This window comes from Nannospalax galili, unplaced genomic scaffold (genome assembly GCF_000622305.1).
Source record: "Nannospalax galili isolate Female #2095 unplaced genomic scaffold, S.galili_v1.0 scaffold405, whole genome shotgun sequence".
NCBI classification, from domain to species: domain Eukaryota; kingdom Metazoa; phylum Chordata; class Mammalia; order Rodentia; family Spalacidae; genus Nannospalax; species Nannospalax galili.
In genome coordinates, this window is record NW_008354532.1 from 711,952 (window position 1) to 736,951 (window position 25,000).

Genomic DNA, 25,000 nt, shown 5'->3' on the forward strand with positions numbered 1-25,000 from the left:
GGAGAGATGGCTCAGAGGTTGAGGCACTGACTGCTCTTGCAGAAGACTCAGGTTTGATTCGCAGCACCCACGTGGTGGCTAAAAACCGTCCTTAACTCTAGTTCCAGGGGAATCTGAAGCTCTCTTCTGATCTCCACAGCATTGTACAACATGGGTGCACTTATATACATGCAGGCAATATACTCATCTCATGCACATAAAAATAATAAATATTTTTTAAAAAAACCTTCCTGGAACTTTCTGTTATTAGAAATGTTCTACATCTTTTTTGGGAGGAGGACTAGGGAGTTTGTTGGGGCTTTTATTGGTCTTTTTGAGACAGGAGTAGCTCCAGCTAACTTGGAACTCACTATGTAGACCAGGCTGGCCTTGAACTCACAGAGATCCACCTGTCTCTGCCTCCCAAGTGCTGGGATTAAAGGCGTGCACCACCACACCTGGGGAAACTGGGGAGTTTGAAACAAGGTCTCAGTATGTAGCCCTGGCTAGCCTAGAACCTGCTGTGTAGACGAGGCTGGCCTCAATCTCACAGAGATCCACCTGCCTCTGCCTCCCAAATACTGGGATTAAAGGTGTGCACCAGCATGCCCAGCATGTTCTATATCTTGGTTGGGTTGTGGGCTATACAGGGGTACCCTACCTGTACCCTCAGGATCTCCATATTTTACCATGTGAGTTAACTATGGCTCAATAAAGAGTTGTTTAACATGTGTGTGTGTGTGTGTGTGTGTGTGTGTGTGTGTGTGTACACGTAAACATGCGGAAGTCAAAGGACAACCTAAAGAAACTAGTTCTCTCCTTCCACTATGTGGGTCCTGGGGATTGAACTCAGGAATGTAGTCAAGTTTAGCAGCAAGTACATTTACCCACTGAACCTTCTCCCAGCCCTGCAATAAGAGTTTTTAGACCATTCTGCATATTTTAGGCAGTGACCTGTTGCAGCACTGGGCAACTGAGGCAGGAGGATCACAAAGGCCAATGCAACACACTGAGATGGCAATGTCCTTCAAATAAAAATTTTCATCAATAATTCATGGGAGACTTGAGTTTTACAAGACCCTAAAGCCAAAGGAATGTCCCTGCCCCAACGCTAGACTCACCTTCCTCCTCCCATCTCACAAAGGCCTGCATCTCAAATCTGTCCTCAGACTGGAAATGTTCCAAGGTAAGAAATTCCACTCACCTCAACTGACTGTGAAGGCATCTTCAGTCTGGTGAGCTTGGCTTTGGCAGGCACTTTTAAGTCTATTTTTTCAAAGGTCTGCTGACGATAGTCCTCCGGTGGCGGTTTCAGTTCAGGTGACTCACTTGGAGCCTGATCCTGACCATCCATGGGCCGGACATAGGCTGTGGGCTTCTGCTGCATTGCAACACTTTTTGAGGGGAGAGAAGGGGGTGGAAATGTCTGAGAAGGTGGCTGGGGAGGGGCTACCCCAAGGCTGGTAACTGCCACCAAACTGTCATGAGGAGTCTCTTTAGTGAGAACCTTTGCCACCAGGTCCTTGGGAGATGTGGCTGGGCAGTAGCTTTTATTGCTAGTGCTACTGCTGTGAACCCTGCTGGTTCCTTGCAGCCTGGGAAGAGTTTGCTGGTTGGAATGTACAGGTGACAAGGGGGGCACTGGGGAAGGTAAAGAGGAGATTAAGGGGGAAAGCTTCCTCTCCAGAACTGAATCTGGCATCAAAGCGCAATGGTCTCCATCAGATCTGTGGTCACCTTTTTTGTGATGACTGGAACTGTAACCCCCCTGACTAAGGCGATCTTGGGTCAGGTGCTGGCTGTCTGGCAAGCCATAGTTTTTGACATGAAGACTTGGTGATGGCTCCATTCTTGGTGGTGCCATCTTTGGACTGTGGCTGAATTTACCAACAGGAAGTGATCCAGAGGCAGGAGTGTGAATAGACTGGTGGTGGCCATGTGTGTGGAAAGAGTTGGATGGAATACTGCTCCCCCTGTCAGGAAACAAAGGGTATCTCGGCTTCCCCAGCCTATCTTCAGAAGCATCCAGGCGCTGAGGATGGGACTTGCTGAAGAATTCCTTCATTTCTTCATAGTCACCCAGCATGTTTTGTATTCGACTTGACAGCTCATCACCTTTTGCAGTCTGAAAGAGAGAGAAAAGACAGATTCTGGAAGAAAATCTAAGCAGAACAATCACTTAATAAACTGATACATAACACCATTAAGGAAAACCCTCTCAATTTAATGCATACCATGCAGAGTTTTAACTCATTTCCCCTGTTGAGATGCCCGCCATGGATATACATGACTAATTACAGGAGACTAACATTACAAAACAAAACCACACACTGGTAATTCTGACTAACAATGTTCAAAGAATTTTCAGATTTTGTTTTAAAAACAATCTCTGGGATAAGTTATTGCACAATTGTGACCCTTACTTGAACTTAGTTATATGTAATAATTCTATCATCAAGTTTAATATTGTGATAAACCAGACTTTCACCTTCTCGTACATAGTAAATACCTTGTAGGGCTCTCCGAAAAGGGGAGTCTTTTCAGGAAATGCCTCTTTCTCTTGGTGAACTTCCTGGTTGTGTCTTTCCTTCTCTCTAATTCGAAGCAGGTTTCTGTCTTCATTGTACAAGCTTTTTCAAATGCCACAAGAGAACAAAAACAAAATTTATCAGTATCAAAGTTTTGTTGTGCATATGCACATGTGTGGAAGGATGCAAGACCAGATCCAGGAAGTGATGGCAGAGATATAACATAAAGAGAGCACAAGTGCTGCCAGGCATGGTGGCACACCCCAGGAATCCCATCACTAGGGAGGCAGAGTCAGAAGACTACCCCAAGTTTGAGGCCAGCCTGGTCTACAAAGAAAGTTCTAGAACAGCCAGGGCTATACAATGAAAGACTATGGGGAAGGGGAAAGGAAGAAGGAAGGAGTAGGGGGAGTGGGAGGGGAGGAAGGAGACTACTGAGTCCAAAAGCAAGCAAGGTAAGTCCTTTGCACAGCTCCTAGGCTGAGGCTTCAGCTGGCTATGACCCTCCAGCTTGAATCCTGCCTCCACAAGTTCAAAGTGACAGGGCCAGGACCTTCACCATGGCTCAAGACCAACTTCAAGCTAAATGGTTTTTTACAGGCAGTACAAGATAGAGACAGGAGTAGTATTTTTAGTTTCTTCTCACAAAATACAGGGTAGAGATAGAAGCTTTTCGTCCAAAAGAGGCAGCAGGATGTGAACTTTAAGAATGTTGTTTTCAGGATCAACAGCATACATTTTAAAAGATTAAAATCAAAGCCAGGCATGATGGTGCACACCTTTAATCCAAGCACTCTGGAGGCAGAGGCAGGCAGATCTCTGTGAGTTCAAGGCCAGCCTGGTCTACATAGTGAGTTCCAGGCCAGTTGGGGCTACAGGGAGACCCTGTCTCAAAAAGATACCCCCCCAAAAAAGATTAAAATGAAAAGGCTTATTGCCTAATTAAAAGATCACCAGGCACCCAAAACAGCATTTACTTTCTCAGCCTACTCTGCTGGGACAATCTTGGTATGTAAACTCAAAAAAAAAAAAAAGATTTTATTTCATATTTCAAATGTCAAGAATGAAAAATTCAATTATAGTAGTCAGTTCTATCTACTGAGAATGTCACACAATCCTCACTTGAACCACATAAAAATGTATCCTACATTATTAGCTCTGGCATCAAAGGGGTTAAAATGTTCTCACTTCCAAGCAAATCAGAGAGGGTTTTTGAAAGAATGTCAACTTTAGCTAGCAGAGAAGCAAAAAGTAGGCCTATGCCCCTGTCTGCAACATGGCCTGCTCCCTCCAGACCCTCCTGTGTGATCTACAATGAATAACAGAAATAAAAAACTATAAAAAGACTCTGTCTTTGCAGAGTTGCTTCTGGGAATCTACTAAATCTTCACTTCCAATGCTATTTGAACAAATGAGAAAACATTCACTGGCCTGTGTGTTTTCCTTTCTCAGTTCTAGCCCTGATGCCAGATGCCCCTCCTGCTCTACATGCTTTCATTTCCCTGACAGGAGCCGACTAGTCTCCCTGCTTCTTCCATCTTACTCCTCTAGCTCAGCCTCCCTACAAAAAGACACTAGTCTAGGGCCTGATTCTCATGGTACTGTCCGTATCTAAAATGACAAGCATTTGATGGCTCCTTACCCTACAGAATAAACTCCAAATGCCTGCTTTGGCATTAAAATTCTCAGTCTGGTACAGATGTTCCTCTGTCACCCTGTAGACCTACCACATGCACCCTAGTTGACTATTCTCCATTCCCCAAGCATATACTATAAGGGGAAGGTCCCTTCCTCTCATCCTTACCCAGATCCTCTTTACTGAATGATAAGCATTCTTCCAGATCCAGCTTACATACTGCCATAATAGGAGCACTCTATAAACCAATTCCATTCTCAGCCCACTCCTCAGTAATATCCTATGATTTGATGCTTTCACTCCAAGGCCCTGCTACCTCTCTCTCAACTATATACCCCATCCCCAATTTTCAGCTTCAAGTAGATTAAAGCCTTCCTCAAATCTACCAACTATGTACTTGCCCAACACATCAACTGGCCCTTGCCCCCTTTAGCCTCTCCCCTAGAATAGGAACTCCACTAGAACAAAGCCTTTCACATTCAGGTCTGGTACTAAAATGTGGTGCTTTGCCTAGAATTTCATCATCAAATATTTTTAAATTAAAGCACAGTATTAATTAACACTTGCAGTATTTTTTAATTTCTTATTTTTATTTCATGTATATGAGTTTATTGCCTGTATGCATATAAGTACACCTGTGTCATGCAATGCCTGTGGAGGTCAGAAGAGGGCATTGGATCTCCTGGAACTGGAGTTACGGACAGTTGTTAGTCACCATGTGGGTGCTAGGAATTGAACCCAGGTCCTCTGGAAGAGCAATCAGTGCTCTTAACAGATGAGCCATCTCTTCAAACCTCCCTTGCTTTTTTTTTTTTTTTTTGTCTTTTTTGAGACAGGGTCTCCCTGTAGCCCCAGCTGGCCTGAAACTCACTATGTAGACCACACTGGCCTTGAACTCACAAGAGATCCTCCTGCCTCTCCCTCCCAAGTGCTAGACTTGCAGTATTTTTTATAAACTTCCTTTACAACTTTTTCCTTAGATTCAACCATGGAAGAAATACACAAAAAGAGGGGTTTGTTTGTTTTTTAAATTTATTTTATGTGTGTATTTTATGCATGTATTGCCTGCATGTAGGTAAGTGCCGGCAGAGGTCGGAAGAAGCTGTTGGATCCCCTGGGACTGGAGTTATGGACAGTTGTTAGCTGCTGTGATTCGAACCCAGGTCTTCTGCAAGAACAACCAGCGTTCTTAAATGCTGAGCCATCTCTCCAGGCCCCACAAAAATAGATTTTAAAGATAACATTTCAAATTTATTTTAAAATAAATGATCTGCTATTTCCAAGACTTTTCAACCTGAAGAGGAAGTAATTAACTGCTTAGACCACTAAATCAAAAACTTCAAAAATGACAAATATCACAGTAACTTTGGTTAGCATCCTAAAGAGAAAAAAGTCAAGTATTAATTAAAACACTCTCTAATAAGGTCAGACCAACACATGCCTTCAACAGTTACTGGCTGGCAAGAACACGGTGCACTTGACCACTGAATAATTCCTTTCCATTATTTAATGGTTTTCCTTATTCCTCTTGTTGGTTCAAAAGGCCATACACTAGCATACAACCTCAGAAGTCACACAGAACACTGATCACGAATAGTTTTTTCTTTGCTTAAACTTTTGGGGGGGGGTAGTTTGCAGAGAGAGGGGAGGAGCATGCAACTACTATCTAAACTACTTGAACTCCTTCCTATACATGGGAGGCATGTATACATGACAGGCTGTAGCCAGAAAGGCAGACTGTGTGCAACTGGGACCTTACAAGGGCATCTGCTTGGCACTGTCTTCTATTGAAGGAGTCTCTCCTTTCTGGAACTGCTCCTTAGAGCAGTGCCGTCCCCACAGCTTTACTTCCTCCCGAGTGCCCACAGATTTGGACCACTGTTTCATAAGACAGAGTTCCGCCCACCTTTGAACAACTACCTTTATCTCCAAAGGGGACCTTCAAACAGCAGAATTCTCAGTTTAGGGCTGAAAACTGCAGATGTAGGTGGTAGCACCTCAACTAACTGGCTGTTTTAAGGCCTTGTTTAATTTTCCCATCAATTCTACTCAGTTATCATTAGTCAAAGTTATATTGTTTAAAATGGCTACAACATCCCTACGCAACAGCTCAGCCTTGATCAGCTTTATCTCGGCATCAGTTAGGTTTCACCATTCTCCTAGATTTTTCATTCTGAACTAATAAAAACGACCATAGAAATAACCAGGAAAACCTAACTGGGTCATTCTTTCAAAAAATTCCTACAACTCTAGCCAGGTGTGGTAGTGCACGCCTTTAATCCCAGCACTTGGAAGGCAGAGGCAGGCGGATCTCTGTGAGTTCAAGGCCAGGCTGGTCTACATAGAGAGTTCCAGGGCAGCTGGGGCTACAGGGAGACCCTGTCTCAAAAAGACCAATTAAAAAAAAAAAAATTCCTACAACTCTTAAAACCAAAGGGCCTCCCATAGAAAAGAATCCTATTGATTAACGATTCTGGTTTGTTAAGGCCTTCTTTCATTTGTTTAAAAAATTATTAGAAACTCAGACAAGATTTTATTGGCAGACATATGTAATACTATGTCAATTCTGAGGCAAACTTTTCAATGACTTTAACTCACCATCACTGTTCGATCGAAAAACTTATAAATAATGTGGTGAGTATAGACATCAATAACTGTCACTGTTAGAGGAGTTCTATGAGGTCCAGACTGTGAGACCCACCCATGTTGCCTGGGAGGCACATCCCTCACCCTTGGTCTCTGTCACCAGGGCTCCTGAGCAAGGCAGAGGGCCAAGGAGCAGAAGGTTCACAAAGGTGATAGGGGAGGCTATGAATACTGGTTCTGGGTTTTTCTTCTTGCAGGTAACAGGGGTTGGCCAATTACACTGGGTAGATTTCTGGTGTACTTCACTATTTACTTACTACAAATTTGAAGTAGCTTAGGAAACATTTTTCCAGAAATATTTTTCTCTTGGTTCCACTCTGAAATCAAGGTCAATTTCAAAACAAAGTTGCAAACAATCAACAGCATAAGTTAAACCTTTGCCCACTGTTTTCAAACTAAGCTTTAAAGCAAGGAGAAGGAAGTAGAAGAATTTTTTAAATTCTTATTTATTATGTATGTGCACGTGCATGTCATGGAGTGCATGTGGAGGTCAGAGGACAACTTTTTGGAATCGGTTCTCTCTTTTCCAACTTTATGTGAATTCTAGGAATCAGATTCAGGTCATCAGGCTTGCACTGGCCCTAGTACCATGGGGCATCATCCAGTATTGCCTTTTTCTGATTATTATGTGTATACGTGATAGGGAGTACAGGCACCACAACATACGTGTGGCAGTCAACAGACGACTCTGTTGTTGGTTCTCTTCTTCCACTTTCATGTGGGTTCTGGGGATTGAATTCAGGTTGCCAGGCCTGAGTTGCAAGCACTTTACCTGCTGAGCCATCTTACCAGCCTGGAAGAATTTTTAAATGGGGGAACTTTCAGGAAGCCGCAAAAGTCCTAGTGATTCACACTCTGTAATTACTTTTCAATAATTACAAGGTAACTATCATTTTAATTAAGGCACCCATATACACCTCAGGAGAAGCAACAGGTTTTCCAGTCTCTTGCACACTCAGGATAATGACATGAGGACAACCCAGCATGCTGGGGGTCCTTGCTTATCCCCACAGCACTCTATAAACTAGGTTGAGCTTCTCAACCTTCTGTGAACATCAGAGTGTGGTATACAGGGCTTGTCAGAGCAGATTATAGAAACCTGCAGATTCAGGTCAGCAGATCTGAGGAAGGGTCTGGGAGGTGTTAAGTGAAAAGGGGTGGTTCTGATGGGAACAAGAGTAACAACACTGTTACTCTTACAACAGGATTAGTCCGGTAAGGACTGGCCCCACCATATTCTTCCTCAGTCAGTATTGACCTGGTCATATCACATTTCTTTCCTATTTAGTTTTCCTAACACCCCCATGAAAGGAAGATTTTTAGGTCCATTTCCAAGTGGGAAAAAAATAAGGCTCAAAGATTGACCTGCTCATGAAGACCTGAAAATTCAAAGGCAAGGCAACAAAGCTTATGTTCTCAGCCATAGCTCTGTTAGTGAAGCTTCTGGGCCTTGTTAAATAGGGCAATGACGACAAAGGCGCACTAACTTATAATCACCCCTAATTCCTTAATTTCAAGGAGGTACATGTCAATCCAGGTATGATCCCTACCCACAGAATAATCTCAAAACCACAAAAGCATGACTGGTTCAACTACTCACAAAGAGACCTTACAGGAAGCCTCTAAAAGGGAGGGATGGCAGACAGGATATAAATGCTCTTTAATATATAAAAACCATGCTACAATTCTCACTTTAGATTCTTTTTCAAATTTTACAGATTTAAGGTCATTGATCCTATAATAACCTTTGGGCTCACAAGTCATCTCTAATGTGCTAAGAGACTCTTCACATTAATTTCTTTCACAGGCAGGCTATAAATAACCTTGCACCTAAGTGGACATAACAGGCCCAACATGGAGGTCACTCCCACCCATGTTCCTAGGGCCTCAATTTCAGCTTTTTGGTCAGCCCAGGAGTCTCCATCTAGAAAGGGAAAAAAGAAAGAAAAAGAAAACATGGTTTGAAGCAGGTGACTACATCAAAAACAAGCATATATGTTGATGTTTCATAGCCCTACCTGAGGGTGGGAGGTGTAGACCTCCAGGGATTCTGTCTGAAATACTGAAAAACATCTTTGGATAGGGATAACTCTCTCAAGTAGCCACATTCTTGCATTCAGATACTCTGTCTTGGAGGTTCAACTTGACACAACAGAAAGACCACTACAAGAATATATCAAACTACCTCCTCCCACCACATTTCTTGTTAAATTAAATACAAGCTAGAAAGACAGCAAAGGAAGCTGCAGGCCTCACACTGCATGGCTGGCTCTCCAGCACATGTGAAGACTCACACTGCAGAACAAACACAAGTCAGCTGATCGGGACTGTGACCCAGATGTTCTCACTGACAGAACTCCCTACTCTAACTCACTCCAAAAGTTTGAATGAAGCTTTGGAAACCTAAAATGTGCCAGCTCACTTCCAGACAGGTGGTGAGAATACTGAGGAATTCAGTTCCTCTTCCTCACACCTCTGAGTACAGTGGTTAGGTCACCCCATGCTGGGGTCTGTCATGGCACATTTACTCGGACTTTTCAAAGGTTTCTCCTGTGGAGGCCTGGAATGTGTTAGAGAGGTGTTAAAGTACTGTGATAAAATGAAAGTCATCCCAACACTATAACATTAGTGAGAGGGGTTCTCTCTTCTCTTTGCACTAAAAAGGGAACCAGATGCAGAAAAGTCACACAAAGGCCCATGCTGGACTGGAGATGTGGGGAAACATACCAGCTCTGGGATCATCTGGTAAAGCACCTTCTCCCAGGCTGGAGCCCACAGGCCCTACTACTAAACTAGGTTAGTAATGCAGGACTGCTGAATGCCATTCATGCTTCCATGGCAACCCAGGGCCCACAGGGCTGGCTGTGCACAGCTGACTACCCATTTATCACCCCTGACTGCTCACTTCACATAGGCCTTTCTCTCAAAGATGTCACCAACTCCCTTTGGAATTTACTTCTAAATTTTTAATTCTCCTTTGGAAAATAGAGGTATCTTCTGTGCATTTATATTTTGTAGGCATGGAAAGAACATACTATCAGAAGGAAAAGGAGAATTTTGTAACCAACAGCTCACACTGACTGGAATCCATCTTCTTACCATCTTAGAAGCACCATGCTGTTCTGACTTGAACTAAGAACAATGCAAAAAACTCAAAAATTCAGGCAACCCGGCTTAGAGAATGGGGATACATATTTGTGCCACGGGGAGCAGTGGTGAAAGGTCAGGATATTTGCGTTCTTGCTTTGCAAGTGGGTTTAGACTACTAGAAATGACTTCTGTTTAGCCTATATTCATCCTCTGCCCTTTGTCACTACATCCTCTAGTCATAACACCCGGTATCTTAGAAATATTTCTTACACATGGGCTTTGTGAAGAAAAAAAATCAACATATTTTATAAGCACAACATTAAACTATATTTGTAAATATTATTTAAACAAGAAATCAAGGTGGCTCCATGCTTTAAGGCAAAATAAATGTTGCTTACAAGAACAGAGAATACTTCCCTTCTCATTTCACGCATGTGAAGACTTTGCAACAATCTCTCATAATAAAAATCACTCAGTATTTACTCAGGTAAATCTTGCATGGTTTTTACTCTTAACATCTCCCCCATCACCTAAAACACACAACAAAAAAACAAACAGGAGGAGGAGGAGGAATCAGGGACTCAGTCCTCAAACACAGTCTTACAATCCAACTTGACATTTTAATAAAAGGGGGCGGGGGAGCTGGAGAGATGGCTCAGCGGTTAAGAGCACTGGCTGCTCTTGCAGAGGACCTGGGTTTGATTCCCAGCACCGACATGGCAGCTAATAACCATCCGTAACTCCAGTTCCAGGAGATCCTATGCCCTCTTCTGACCTCCTCTACCATTGCACAACATAGGTGTACTTGCACACATAAGAATTAAAAAAAAAAAAAAAGAAGAAGAAGATGAGCCCAGTGCAATGACAAATTGGTTACTCTTTTCCTAGAGGAGACCCCAGGGGTCATCTCATGTATCAGGACTCTCAGCTACGCATTGCTGTCTGCCACAGAAGGTTCAGCCTCATTAGAATTTATTATAATACCTAGAAAATAGTTTTAGGTGACCTCATTTTACAAAATTAAAATCAGACTTGAAAATATTGCCACATAACTTCTTGACCACTCACTCTCCTGAGGGGAATGAATGACAGAGAAATTTAAAGACTTGTTACATATCATCAAATCTCCTTTGGACTCAGAGCCAATAAGCTAGTTTGCATACCTTAAATGCATGCTGCAAGGGGTTTTTTTTGTTTTTTTTTTTTTGTTTTTTGGTTTGTTTTTTAAGATACGGTCTCACTATGTAGTACTGACAGGCCTGGAATTCACTATGTAGATCAAGCTGGCACTGAACTTACAGAGATCTGCTTGCTGTTCCCTCCTGAGTGCCTGAATTAAAATAATGTGCCGCAATGCCTGACATGTTGCAAGTTTCAAACTGAGATAGACCCTACCCAGGCAAAGTTGAATAAAAAGTCACATCAGGGGCTGGAGAGATGACTCAGGGGTTAAGAGCACTGACTGGTCTTGCAGAGGACCTGGGTTCAATTCCCAACACCCACATGGTAGCAAACAACTGTCTGTAACTCTAGTTCCAGGGGATCTGACGTCCTCTTCTGACCTCCATGAGCACTGCATGACATGGATGAACTTACATGCATGCATACACAAAAAAATACACTCATACACAAAAAAATAAAAATACACATTTTTAAGCCACATCAATTATAAGAGATACCATATTCATTTACCTTTCAAATGAACTTGCCAGAAACTTCTGTATGCACCCTAACATACAGAAAACATACAGGAAAGCCCCAAAAGGATACACTTTACACTCTGTAAGGTGACATGTGAGATTAGGGTGAGGTAAGTTAACTGTTAATATGGTTTTAGAGAGGGAGCTAGAGAGATGGTTAAGCAGTTATGAGCACTGGCTGCTCTTGCAGAGGACCTGGGTTTGGGTCCCAGCACCCACGTGGCAGCTAACAATCATCTGTAACTCTAGTTCCAGGGGATCTGATGCCCTCTTCTGACCATGTGGGCATTGCACACATGCGATGCACTTACACATAAGCAGGCAAAACGCTCACAAAATAAGTCAAATTTATTTATATAGAGAGAGTTTAAGAGCTTTTTTTTTTTTTGAGACAGGAAGGGCAGCCCCAGCTGGTCTGGAACTCACTGTGTAGACCAGACTGGCCTTGAACTCACAGAGACAGACCTGCCTCAGTCTCCCAAGTGTTGACATTGAAGGCTTGCACTACCATGCCCAGCTTTAATATTCTATTAACAAAAAGGTATTCATATACTATTTCAGTAGTTAGAGTAGCATATACAGCAAAATAAAAGTGGAAGTAAAGAAATATTAAGGTGCTGATCATTTTGCAGAGCTCTGAAAACTGAATTCAGCCCAGGATTGTTAGTAAATAATTTCAGACCCATGATAAAGCAGAACCTCACTGTCTGCAGTACACCAGAGAACATGGTCCAAAGTTCAGAGGCTGGTATTTTATAAGTGGGCAGTCACTATTATCCACTTGTTTCTCCTCAGAGAAAATATAAATATATTTATAGAGGCAATTTTTTAAACCTATAGGTAGAAAAGCACAAGAACTTGTCTTTTTATTAAAATGGTTTTAAGGGCGGGCAAGGGAAACCATGTATGAAGATAGCCAATTCTAATGAAGGACAGGGAGAAAGAGAACAGGTGAGCTAAGGTGCTCCCATGTACAGGAGAGCAAATTCCAGCCTTCCAGACACATTTTAAAAGTAAATGACAAGCACTCTATGAGTAAGGCTACCATGCAAATAGGAACAATACACAAACCACACCAGTGAAAAGAAATGACTTCTTATCCCAAAATTTGGCAATCTGTATCTAGAGGTTAATAAAATCTTGTAATGTGAAATGTGGGCCAATTAAAGTTGACAAGTTCTAGAAAATTCAGTCTCTGAGAAGGCCCCCTAATACCAAGAATGCTTGCCTACAGCCAAATGAAGGGACATACAGAAATTACCCCCTTATTTGAGAAAACCTCTGTCAGATGACTGGGTCTTCCCCTCTAGTCAGAAAGGTCCCTGGTGGTCACAGCCACTCCTGGCCACCTGCCTTATTGATGGTGTTCATTTGGCTCTGATCACAAATATGGGCAGACAGAGCTGTTGGCTCTTCCTCTCGCAAATCTGGTATATACCAGGAACAACCAGAGCACTGGGTCCTGATTGTGCCACTCTTCTCACGTACCCAACTACCCAAGAAGGGCACATTACATGCCTACAAAACACGAGGCTGACAAAGTCTGCCTCATTACAGCCACAAATTGAAAAAGTCCTGTGGTCACAACTAATAAGAATGCATAGGCAAGTAAGCTTAAAGTCCTTTTATTTTTAATAGCAGGGCAGGTGTGGTGGCTCAGGTCTTTAATCCCAGCACTTGGGAGGCAGAGGCAGGAAGATCTCTGTGAGATGGAAACCAGTCTAGTCTATACAGGAAGTTCCAGGTCAGCTGGGGCTTCAGGGAGAGGCTGTCTCAAAAAAAAGAAACAACAACAAAAACCATCTTTTTGTTTTCAAATGCTTACTTCATTTAGTTCAATCCTTTCCAACTTCAGGGAAACAAACTAACAAACATGCTTAAGCAATAAGTCTATTAAGTATCCAGTAATCACGTGAAGTACTATACTAGATGCACTTCATCATTTGAATGCAGAACCAATCAGCTGTTCTTCTGGGTTATCCATCTCCACAGCACTATCTCATTGATCTTTTTAAACTCATATCTGATCTTGATCTTCCCCAGAGATCCCTGCCTCCCACAGGACTGCAGCTGGGGGGATGGGAGGTGGGTAGGAATCACTCTCCAGCCTAGCCCCTTCTGCATGATCAGAGCAGACTCTCTTCTCGATCCCCACTTCCCCACCTCTCCAAGTACAATTACAAGCGATGGGAGGCTAGGAGGCCCGGTCCTCCTCAATGGCAGTTACCTCCTAGCCTACCTTTCCAAGTTCCTCCTAAGGACCACTATCTTAGGTTACATTTACTCTCTCTGGTTATTTATCTACACCAGATGAACTCTAGGAGTTTCCTTATTGGACTAGGAGCTCCTGAAGGGCAAGAAGCCCTCCAGAGGGTGCTATTCCTAGAACAGTGTTTCGCAGGGTGCCACTTAAACCTGACTGGACTGATTATATTCAGGCATTATTCAAATGATCAGAATTCTGCCACTCTATTATTTGATGACAAACTGTGATTCACTGTCTGATACCTAAAATGGATTTTGCCAAATTGTTTTGCCCATCAAATGACTCAAAGCTAGAAGGAAGCTGACATCACCCCTTCCCCAGATGAGCCAACAGAGTGCAGCTAAGCCAACACCGTGTGTTCACTGAAAGCCATTGGTTTGCTTTTTCAGTTTATCATACTTACTAATTAGCCATGAAATGCTATTACACAGAAGAACAGAAAACAAAAGATATTTGGGTAACATTTATAGTAAACACACACTTAGTTTAAAGTCAACAGATTCAAAATAATTTTTTAAAGTTATATTTAAGGATAGTGAGATGGCTCGGCAGATAGGGTGCTGTCAGGCCTGACAACCTGAGTTTGATCCCTGGAAACCACATGGTGGAAAGGCAGGATTGACTTCTGAAAGTTGTCCTCTGACCTCCATATGCTGTAGCTTGCGTATACCCACAAACACACTCAATATATAAATAAACAAGCAAAGAAACAAACAACTAAAATCATTCCATCATTCAAAATTAAAATCCAGAAGCCTGCCTGGAAGGCCCATTTCCAGCACAGTTCCCTTAATTGTTACCTCTCAGATCCAGTCTCATCCCCAGTCCCCTTCCCAGCAGCCACAGTGGCCTTCTTTCCTACAAGTCCAGCAGTGCCCTGCCTAGACATTCTGTACCTGGAGCTGGGTCTCTGCTCCCAGTATCTCAGTCCTAGATCTACAGTCCACTCACCTCAATAGCAGAGGCTCTCCAGTGCTTTACCCTGCTTCCTCTCTTTCAACTACTAACTAGAATTAGCTTGTCTAGTAGCTTTTCTATTCAATTATCCAGCTCCAAGGAAGATCCCTGCAGATCTTCCAGGCTTCTGGATTTTAATTTTGAATGGTGGAATGATTTTAGTCATTTGTTTCTTTGCTTGTTTATTTACTGAATGTGTTTGTGGGTATATGCACTAGCTCCCTCAGCTACGGGGACATTGAGACAATGTGCAGATCTCTGCACACCTGCTCGACACACACAGGTGATGAGGGCAGCTTCTTTCCAGGAAAAAAAAATATTCCAGTGCCACACAGAATGCAAGAAAAACAACAAGCATATTGCTAACTTCATCTTATGTATTATGAGACTGTTAAACTATTCCCAATTTGGAAGAGTAATGGGAAAAATATACAGATGGATGATTTTTCTCTCAAGAAATTATTCAGGAGCAAGTTCTTATTTTTCTTAAGACTAGTTATTATAGTCCATTAAAAAAATCAAACATTTAAAGTTATTTCTCACTTAGTAGTTTAAGTTGCTGGTAATTCCAAACATACAGAAAACTGAACAAGGCACCTCCTGTACAACAGCTCGGAACACACAGGAGTTGCCATTCCAAAAGGAAGAGTCCCTCCCAAGGAATGAACTTCTAACACACATTCCACAGAACCAATTGCACCACATACAATAAGGAGAGCTGTTTGAAACAGAGCCAATGTACCAAGTACAACTTTATTCAGAACAAATGCTCAGTATTTAGACTTGCTAACCAGCAGCAAAAGGCAACAGGAAAAGGCTTCCACTTGGAAAATGAAAGGAAAAGCAACGTCTGTGTATTGATAAGAACAGTGAGGGAACAATGGGATAATAAGGAAACTGGCAAACTGTAGGTTGTCTCCATATTCTCAAGAATAAAGTATGAAAAAACATTTATTCTTTACATGAGTGCAGAATCATCAAAACATTCTTCAATCATTAAATGAACAACAACAAAAATGGGAGCGCTCCCACTTTACTCCATCAGGGAAGGGTGCTGAATTTAGTAAAACTAAATTCAAGGGTCCTCCATCCTCCAACCAACACACTAGTTCTAGAAATCATAGCCAAATGTATTTTCAACCTAAATAGGCTGCTGTGGACACAATCATGCTAAACAGAGTAACTTTCTAGGTGTTTTAATTAGGCTTCTCACAAGCACAGGGGCAAAGCACAAGGCACATATCACTTAGTTTTCATATGACACAAAGCAGATAACAAAAATGCAAGAAAAAATTGCCTACAAAAATGTTTTTAAAGAATTATCACCATTTCTTTTCTTTATATCCTGACTTGTATTATATCTCTCCCTTCTGTAATTTATTACATGCCACACTTGTTTGCACAGAAAGTTTAATGTCATAAAAACTAGAGGTAGCTTCCATTCCATTTCATTCCATAGACGTTTGAAGTAAGAAGAACAGGCAGGTTATTATAGGAGATTATTATAGGAGCAGATTATTATAGGAGGAGAAAGCTAGAAACGTATTGGTGTTTTATATGGCAACAAGCAACAATTACATGTTTCTAAATATTCTCATTTTCATCATAACCCTAGCTCACCTCCTACAACCCACTATAATTGGCATCTCTTTAAAGCTAAACAGTAAGCCATTGTTTTTCTGACGAAGAAGTCTCCCTTCATTTGACCTCTGCTATGTGGTCGTATGAGCTTTACAAAACTTGTCAGGATTCTTTGGGCTGGATTTTGGCCCAAGCATCAACATTTATATTCAAAATATCTTTTCCTTGTCACAACTAACACATCATTCACTTGCATAAAACAATGGGTATTTATCAATTTTTTGGACTTTTTTCTCTTTGACAGTGTCTCATTATATAGCACTGGCTGGCTTGTAACTCACTATGTAGACCAGGCTAGCCTCAAACTCACAGAGATCCACCTGGCTCTGCCTCCCAGATCCTTAGATTAAAGACGTGCCACCATGCTCAGCCCAATATTTATTAGTCTTAATAAAGCATCTTCTATCTATCTATTCTTCTATTTTTTATTACAAAAACTAGAATCTGAAAGCTCAAGTAACTAAAGAGAGTTAGTTGTACCTAAGGATTTTTAAGAGATTATGCCCTTGATAGTGCCTTAAAATGTTCCTGTCTAGTCTATGAAAAGCAGAGGTTAATACACCTATTGTAAGTAAGCAATAAGCAAACATTCAAATGTTTCACATACATGTACTAACAAAAATTATAAGACCTGATTATAAAATACTTGTCTTTGAATAGAATGGCATTTTGAATACTGTTCATATATCATTTAAACTTATTTAAGTGCATAAAGTTGTCTCTAGTTTCCTGTACCCTATACTTAAGCCTCATACAACAAAAACAGAAAATTTACCTATTTTTTATTTTCAGTAAATATTGACTTCTTATATGCCAAACTCAAGGATATAAGATTCTACAATCTACAGAGAAACACAAAAGAAGGAAAAAAAGGAAAAAGCCTGATTGTAGAGGTTGGTTACAAGTGTTAAAGGAAGGGAAAAACAGAACTCTAATGGAAGGCGCCTGGGTGGGTTAGTTCAGTGCAGACATCTGAGAGGGGTCTTGAAAGATGAGCAGAAGTTTCCTGGAGGGGAAGAAGGGACCTCCACCCTCCATGCCCCTGGAGCAAGCATTAAAGTTGTGAGGGGGGTGATCATTCACCAGGAGCTGTTTGCTCCTATCTCACCCCAATCCCAACTCAAAAGTTTCACGAATAGTTGGAAAGAGTCCCTGGAAACTTGTGGAGATGACAGCCACTCACTCTGCTGGGCTAGCCAAGCACCCCAATTATTTTCTAGACCAGTAATCGCTCACAATGACCTGTGGTCTTCTCCAGCCTCAAGCAACGACCTCACATCACTGTGCACACGGAACACTGTCCATTTCAGGAAAAGAACAAAGCATGGAAGGATAGCTGGATGTCAGAATTAAAATCAAAAGAGAAAAACTAAGGCCTTGGATGGTCACACAAAACCAATCACTATGACAAGTCCCTTTTTCTTCTGTTCTAAACAGGCATCCCTGGGCTGTCTGAATGGCTTAGAGCTGGGCCTCATGGGCACAGTGCTGCCTAGACGTTAGCTGTGCAAAATCTAGTGTGACTTTCTAGCTCAAATGATTTTATACTTTATTTTGAGACAGGGTCTCCCTGTAGCCCCAGGAACTCACTATGTATACCAGGCTGGCCTTGAACTCACAGAGATCCACCTGCCTCTGCCTCCTGAGTGCTGGGATTAAAGATATGTGCCACTATGCCCGGATTTTATACAATTTTTTTAAAAATATATTTTATTTATTATTTTTATTTTATGTGTATGAGTGTATTGCCTGCATTTTAGGTAAGTGCACCCATGTCATGCAATGCCCAAAGAGGACAGAAGAGGACATTGGATCCCCTAGGACTGGAGTTACAGTTGTTAGATGCCATGTGGGTGCTGGGATTCAAACCCGGTCTTCTGCAAGAACTACCAGTGTTCTTAACCACTGAGCCATCTTTCCAGCTCCAATTTTATACTATTTTTAAGATCTCCATGTATCACTATGTTTGCTGGGTTAACTTTTGCAATTCTGCAGATTAAAAAAAAATTTTTTTTAGTCCAACATTAAATATGTATTTGGTTTGTATTTCCATCCCAAACAGTTCCTTTATTTCCAGACTAGATTAAACCAGAACTTTCAGACTTGTAAGCAAAATATACTGGTTAAAAACAAAAAAATTACCAGTGGCAACATGTATGTGGGATATAACACCGATCAACATTTATATTTCTACCAAAAATATGCAGTAAGTAAAGTTGCCAAGAAATGTATGGACGAGACCAGAGGCTAGTAAATCTGGCCCACCTGTTTGGGTTTTTGTGTGTGTGAATAACAATTTGCCAAGTATAATGGCATAGACCTTTAATCCCAGCAGAGGCAGGCAGATCTCTGTGAGTTCAAAGTCAGCCTGGTATGGACATAGCAAGTTCCACACCAGCCAGGGCAACACAGTGAGACCTTGTCTTTAAAAAACAAAAAAAGAAAGAGATGATTTATTGGAATACAGCCCTCTGCTCAACTGTTCACACATTGTCCATGGATGCTTCATGCTTTGGCAAGTCTAATATATTTTTCATCTGGACCCTACCAGGAAAGGTTTGTTGATACCTGGACTAGACTAAAATTATTAAAAAAGAAAACCAAAGTATGATTTTTTTTAAGTTCACTTTATAATCTTTCATTTTAAAAGAGTAGACTGCTTTAGGAAATAACCTCCATTTCTTTTTATCCACTTTCCTGAGGAGGGAAAAGCTACACATTTTCCAGTTTATCTCTACCTCATTTAAAAATCCTCCTCTGACCCTTCCCACCCCCTTATTCCAAAAGATAAACATGTGATGTGTTGGGAAGTAAGCCAGGCTGGCAGCCTCTGCTCTAGTGCCTCTCACTGTGTGATGTCACGGCTCTACTTCCCGACCTCCAAAATGTTTCCAAAATTTACTTGACCACCTATCAGTAGCTTCCAAGGTGTTGGGACGTGTGTGTTGGAAGAAATGCAGGAGACCCATGAAGTATAAAACCATTCCAATCACTGGCTCTGGCTGCATCTTAAATGGAACAATGGGTTTTATACTACACTAAAATCCATTATTATTTGGGATGAAATACATGGAAGAGACAGAATGTAAGGGGAGGGGGCAGAACATATGAAACCAGTGGACTGTGATTCAAACTCCCAGGGCACAGTGAGTCCGTCCATCTCCCTGAGCTATCTACTCAGCAGGAAGGTGTGGTTTTTGGAAAATATAAAGAATTAAATTAAATGCCAAGTGCCTATTAAAGGTCAGAATTTATGTTCTTCAAACACTAAAATTCTGCAAAAGTCCAGCAATACTGCACCCCTAGATCGGAATAACTCTAAAGGAAGTATGTCAAGTTGGCAGTTTAAGATTGAAAAGGGTTGACAGCACTCATAAAATTAAACCTCATTTCAAAGGGATGTGGAGTGAGTTTCTCTTCCCCTTTAAAACCTCCTTGAACTCTCTCCTTATAAGTCTGCCACCTCCATCTGCCCTCAGGAGGACCCTTCCCTTAAAACCCAACCTAATAAAGAGAGTCAACTGCTCCCTAATAATAAAGCTGCTGAGAAATGGCTGGAATATTTGTATAATATTCTGCCCAAAGCTGGAGGGTAATGAAAAGAAAAGGTAACAGCAGCCAGATAATTTGAATGACAAATTACAACTTGCCCAATTGCAGAGTGGGGCCCTGAGTTATCTGGAGATCCACTCCTGGATTGCCTGGGAGAACATCCAGTCACGCCCAGATTTCTCTCACCTTAGCCCAAAAGGGAAGGCTCTGAGAGAGAGCCCTGAGCAGATATGAAAGGCCCAATCCATGTAGAGTGATGACATCAACTGGGCCCCTCTCCTTCTGGGGAACCCTGCCTGCCTGACCACAGCTTCAATAGCATAACCCTGGTAGAACAAAATCTACATTTTTTTCACAGCACTAAACCAATGAATGACCTTGCACATACCTGGCAAGTGCTTTATCACTGAGGCATATGCCCAGTCCTTTTTTTTTTTTTTTTTTTTTTTTTTTTTTTTTTTTAAAAAAAACTCTGAGACAGGGCCTCACAAGTTTCCTAGGCTGACCTTGAACTCACAATCCTCCTGCTTCAGTGTGTCACCAGGCCTAGCTGCAAATTCATTCTCGAAGTACCATTTCACATACATTTTACTGTTTTAGGGAATGGATCAGGGTCTCTATTCTCAGTATCTTCACTAGAGGAGGGATAATTCAAAAAATTGACTTGTTTTCTTTAATACAGTCTCCATACCCCCAGCTAAGAAGGAATTTTATTTTGTGGCAGTCATGGAAGAAGTCAATTTTAAAACAATGTTCACTAAATTTTAGGAGAGTCAAAAGATACCAATAACTCAATAAAAATGCTTAAGAATTCTCAGTAAGAAAGAACCCAGGTAAAGAAAAAGGTACCATAATCTAATAGTTTGGTCTAAGACCTCAAGAATCCACCCACATATCTCCACAAAAAGACCTATGATGAAGCACTTATAAGTCATCGTGCTGTGTTTAAAAACAGAAATAATACCGTGAGCAGATGTGTACTTTTTATCATGTCCTACTCTGTCAAAACATTCCAGCATATTTAAGGTTTGTGCCTCTCCTTGCATATTTTAGTGGAAAAGGAAAAACAAAATTATACTACTGAACTTTAATGATATACAAGCTAATATAATTGGAGAAAAGTTTATTGACATCTGCGATTTATGGAAGAAACATAAAAACATAGTAATAGTAGGCTACACTGACATGACTATATATATAGTAACATAAAATATTAAGTCATGGCTGGGCATGGTGGCACACTCCTTTAATCCCAGCACTTGGGAGGCAGAGGCAGGCGGATCTTTGTGAGTTCAAGGCCAGCCTGGTCTACATAGTGAGTTCCAGGACAGCTGGGGCTACAAGGAGACCCTGTCTCAAAAAGACAAAAAAAAAAAAAAAAAAAAAAAAAATAAAGTAATAATTCAAAGGACTTTTTCCTGCACAATTCATTCAATTTTTCTGAATGTTTTCAGATTTTACATAAATCACCAGGATAAACTATTGAGACTGGTTGGAGCACCCTGGTTGGATCTAAGAGGTTGTCACAAGTGAGGTGTCACCACATCTTTCCACGGGACTCTTTTTCTGAACTCCAGTTTGGAAGCACAAGTTGATCTACAGATCTACAGATTTACAGTGAATCTATGGAAGGAAAGAAAATAAACAGCATGGCCCAGAACTTGCAAAACAAGTATTGGTCAAACTAAACCAGACAAACATGCATGTTCTGGGCGTTTCTATGCATACTTATCAAGCAAAGGAAGGCCCTGACTTAAAGCCTTCAAAAGCTTGCTCTAACTGGTTTTTGGGTTTTAAAATTTTTGTTTTTCTGTTTGTTTTTTGACATAGGGTCTCACTATGTACCCCAGGCTGGCCTCAAATTCTTGATCTTCCCACCTCAGCCTCCCAAGTACTAGGATCACAAGTGTCTGCATCACAAGTAAGTGCTGCCATACCTAGCTTTGTTGTCTGACTTCAGCTCTAGTAGAAAACAAGTGATCCAAGCCAGGTGTGGTGGCACAGGCAGAGGCAGGCAGATCTCTGTGAGTTCAAGGCCATACTGATCTATGTAGCAAGTTCAGGCCAGCTGGGGCTAGAGAAAGAAAAAAAAAAAAAAAAAAAAAAAAAGTGATCTAGAAGAGAGAGTCAGTGCATTTGTAGGAGCAAATTTGAGATACATACCTGAAAAGTTTTCAAGGACTCTCCTAAGCAGCCACTGCAACCACTGGCTTCACTTTCCTGTCGCCCACTCCCCCAATCTTTGGCTTTTGTTTGTTCTTGGGTTGTTGGGGTTTTTTTGGTCTTTTTGAAACAGGGTCTCCCTGTAGCCCAAGCTAGCCTGGAACTATGTAAATCAGGCTGGCCTCAAACTCACAGAGATCCCCCTGCCTCTGCCTCCTAAGTGCTGGGATTAAAGGCATGCACCACCACACCTGGCTAATCTTTGTTGTTTTTAAAAACCATCATTTTCCCTACTTGGGACCTCAGAAAATTAATCTTCTCTAGTTCATGTCCTATTTCTTCATGTTCTGGTTTACTGATGCTAGAGAAACCATCAGAATCACATTTCCTTCTTCATACTTCAAAGAGGTTTTCCTGCAAGTCCCTCCCCACAGAATTACCTATACAGCGAGCTTGGGTCTTTTAGAAGGGGATGCAGTCCACAGTTCTGTCCCACCTAGTTGAGTTAGGTCTGGTAGTCAACCTACAAAAGGGCCAGGTTTTCAAAAAGCAGCAATAGCTTTTCTACAATGCAATAGCTGGTTTCCTTCTTAGTGCCAGTCTAGTTTCCTGCATGATTTCTCCTTGAGCTAGTCTAAACACAGCCTCCACCAACTGAGGTGCCGTATCACCCAGAAAGCTCTCCCTGGGAGCTGGAGAGATGGCTTAGCAGTTAAGAGCACTGGCTGCTCTTACAGAAGACCTAGGTTTGAATCCCAGTACCCACAAGTCAGCTAATAACCATTTCAGGGATCTGATGCCCTCTTCTGAGCTCCAAAGGCACTGCATGGCATGAGTACACTTACATACATGCAGGCAATATACTCATCCACATAAAATAAAAATAATAAAATATTTTAAAAAGGAAAAAAAGAGCTGGGCGTGGTGGTACTTGCCTGTAGTCCCAGCACTTGGGAGGCAGAGGCAGGCAGATCTCTGTGAGTTCAAGGCCAGCCTGGTCTACATAGTGAGTTCCAGGACACCTGGGGCTACAGGGAGACCCTGACTCAATTATACCAAAAACAAACAAAAAAACAAAACAAAAAAAAAAGTTTTTTTTGTTTTGTTTTATTTTGCTTTGTTTGAAACAGGATCTATGTAGCCTTGGCAGGCCTAGAACTAGCTATGCAAACCAGGCTGGAGATTACCCTGCCTCAGTCTCCAGAGTTTTGGGATTAAAGGCATGCACCACCATCCCCAGCCTAAAAACAAAAGTTTAAAGAATCTAAATGACTGAATTAAAAGTCTGCTATAAAGTGAGATACTACCTACAATCATACTTAGACTATATTTTCTGCCTAAAGTCATATGTAAATCGTCATGACAATCTGAGCCTAATATTGCAGAATTTCCTTAAGAACACATTCACGTACATTTTGACTACTTTCTGGTGAAACTGAGGCAAAGAGGACTCCCAGCATCTCCAGGATACATGGGTAGTGCCTGGCTAGTGATTCAGCAATCCCTGACACTAACTTAGTCTTTCCATCCCATGAAAACCTACAAAGAAGACAGTAACCCTCTTTCAAGCTAATATTCTGAAAAACAGGATGAGGTTTTCCAACTTTGTGAGGAAGTGATCCTATCAAAACGCCACAAATTTTCTGACAAAGCACTCAAGTTCATCTAGAAAAATACACATGATAAAAGCTCCTTGAAATTTCTCAAAGCATCTTCAGAAAACAGTCAACAGTAAAGAAGGAAGACCAGTCTGCCACATACTGAAACATGCAACAAGACAGACTTTGATGGTAACTGTAGAAAGACAGAACAGAACAAGCACTTGGGGGATGGGAGGGGGGTAGGGGGTATGTGGAAGAACTGTCCCTCATTCTGTTAACCAAAACAAAACACATATGGATTTTAAAAATTATCTGAAATCTTCTGAAAAAGATATAAAACCAATACTGTCCAAAGAGGTAATTTAAAGGATAAAAAGCTGGGACTCAGGGCTGGAGAGACGGCTCAGCAATGAAGAACAGTGGCTGCTCTTGCAGAGGACCCAAGTTCAATTCCCAGCACCCACATGGTGGCTAAAAACCATCTGTAACTCCAGTTCCAGGGGAATTTGACATCTTCTGGTAACAACCATCTATAACTCCAGTTCCAGGGGAATCCGACACCTTCTTCTGACCTCCGTGGGCACTGCACGACACGGGTGCACTTACACACATGCAGGCAATACACTGATACACATAAAATTAAAATAATAAAAATAATTTTTTTAAAAGAAAAACTGGGACTTGAGAGATGGCTCAGCAGCTAAGAATACTTGCTGTGCTGTTGGAGAGGACCCAAGTTAGGTTCCTAGCACCCACACTGGGCACCTCACACCTGCCTGTAGCTCCAGCTCCAGGGCCGCCTTCTGGCCTCCACAGGTACCTCACACATGTAGCATGCACTTACAGAGACATATACACATAAATAAGAATAAAAAAGTAAATCTTTAAACGATAAAAGCTGGGATAGTAACATGTCTTTAATAGCACACTGGGAAGATTGATAGACAGGAAGATGGCAAATTTAAAGACAATCTAGGCTACAAAGTGCGCTCTTGGCTTAAAGAGGAAGGAGGAGGAGGAGATGGTAGCGGAGGAAGAAAACGAAGAAGAGGAGGAGGAAGAGAAGGAAGGAAGGGAGGGAGGGACAGGAACAGTTATGAATACTTGGACATCCAAAGCAGTCATCCATGTTCATAAAGTAAAACAACAACAACTCAGGATACCAGAGAATACAGAAACCCATCATTGTATGAGTCTTTCATTCGTTTCTCAGTGCATGGCCGATCAATGGATAAGGTTTA

The 25,000-nt window shown here is 41.6% G+C and overlaps 1 protein-coding gene across 4 annotated transcripts in view; it reads right to left on the reverse strand.

Moving 5' to 3' along the window:
* The window catches only part of Aff1 (AF4/FMR2 family member 1), a 136,843-nt gene that overhangs the window by 99,872 nt on the left and 11,971 nt on the right, over positions 1–25,000 (reverse strand). For 3 of the 4 annotated variants that reach the window (XM_008851746.3, XM_029555304.1, XM_029555305.1), the window contains exons 2-3: positions 2,489–2,609; positions 1,184–2,104 (exon numbers count right to left, since the gene is read on the reverse strand). The exons of the other annotated variant lie outside the window; for it this stretch is intronic. In XM_008851746.3, the coding sequence (XP_008849968.1) occupies positions 1,184–2,104; positions 2,489–2,609 (1,042 nt within the window). The remainder of the gene's footprint in view (positions 1–1,183; positions 2,105–2,488; positions 2,610–25,000) is intronic. 4 annotated transcript variants of the gene reach the window in all.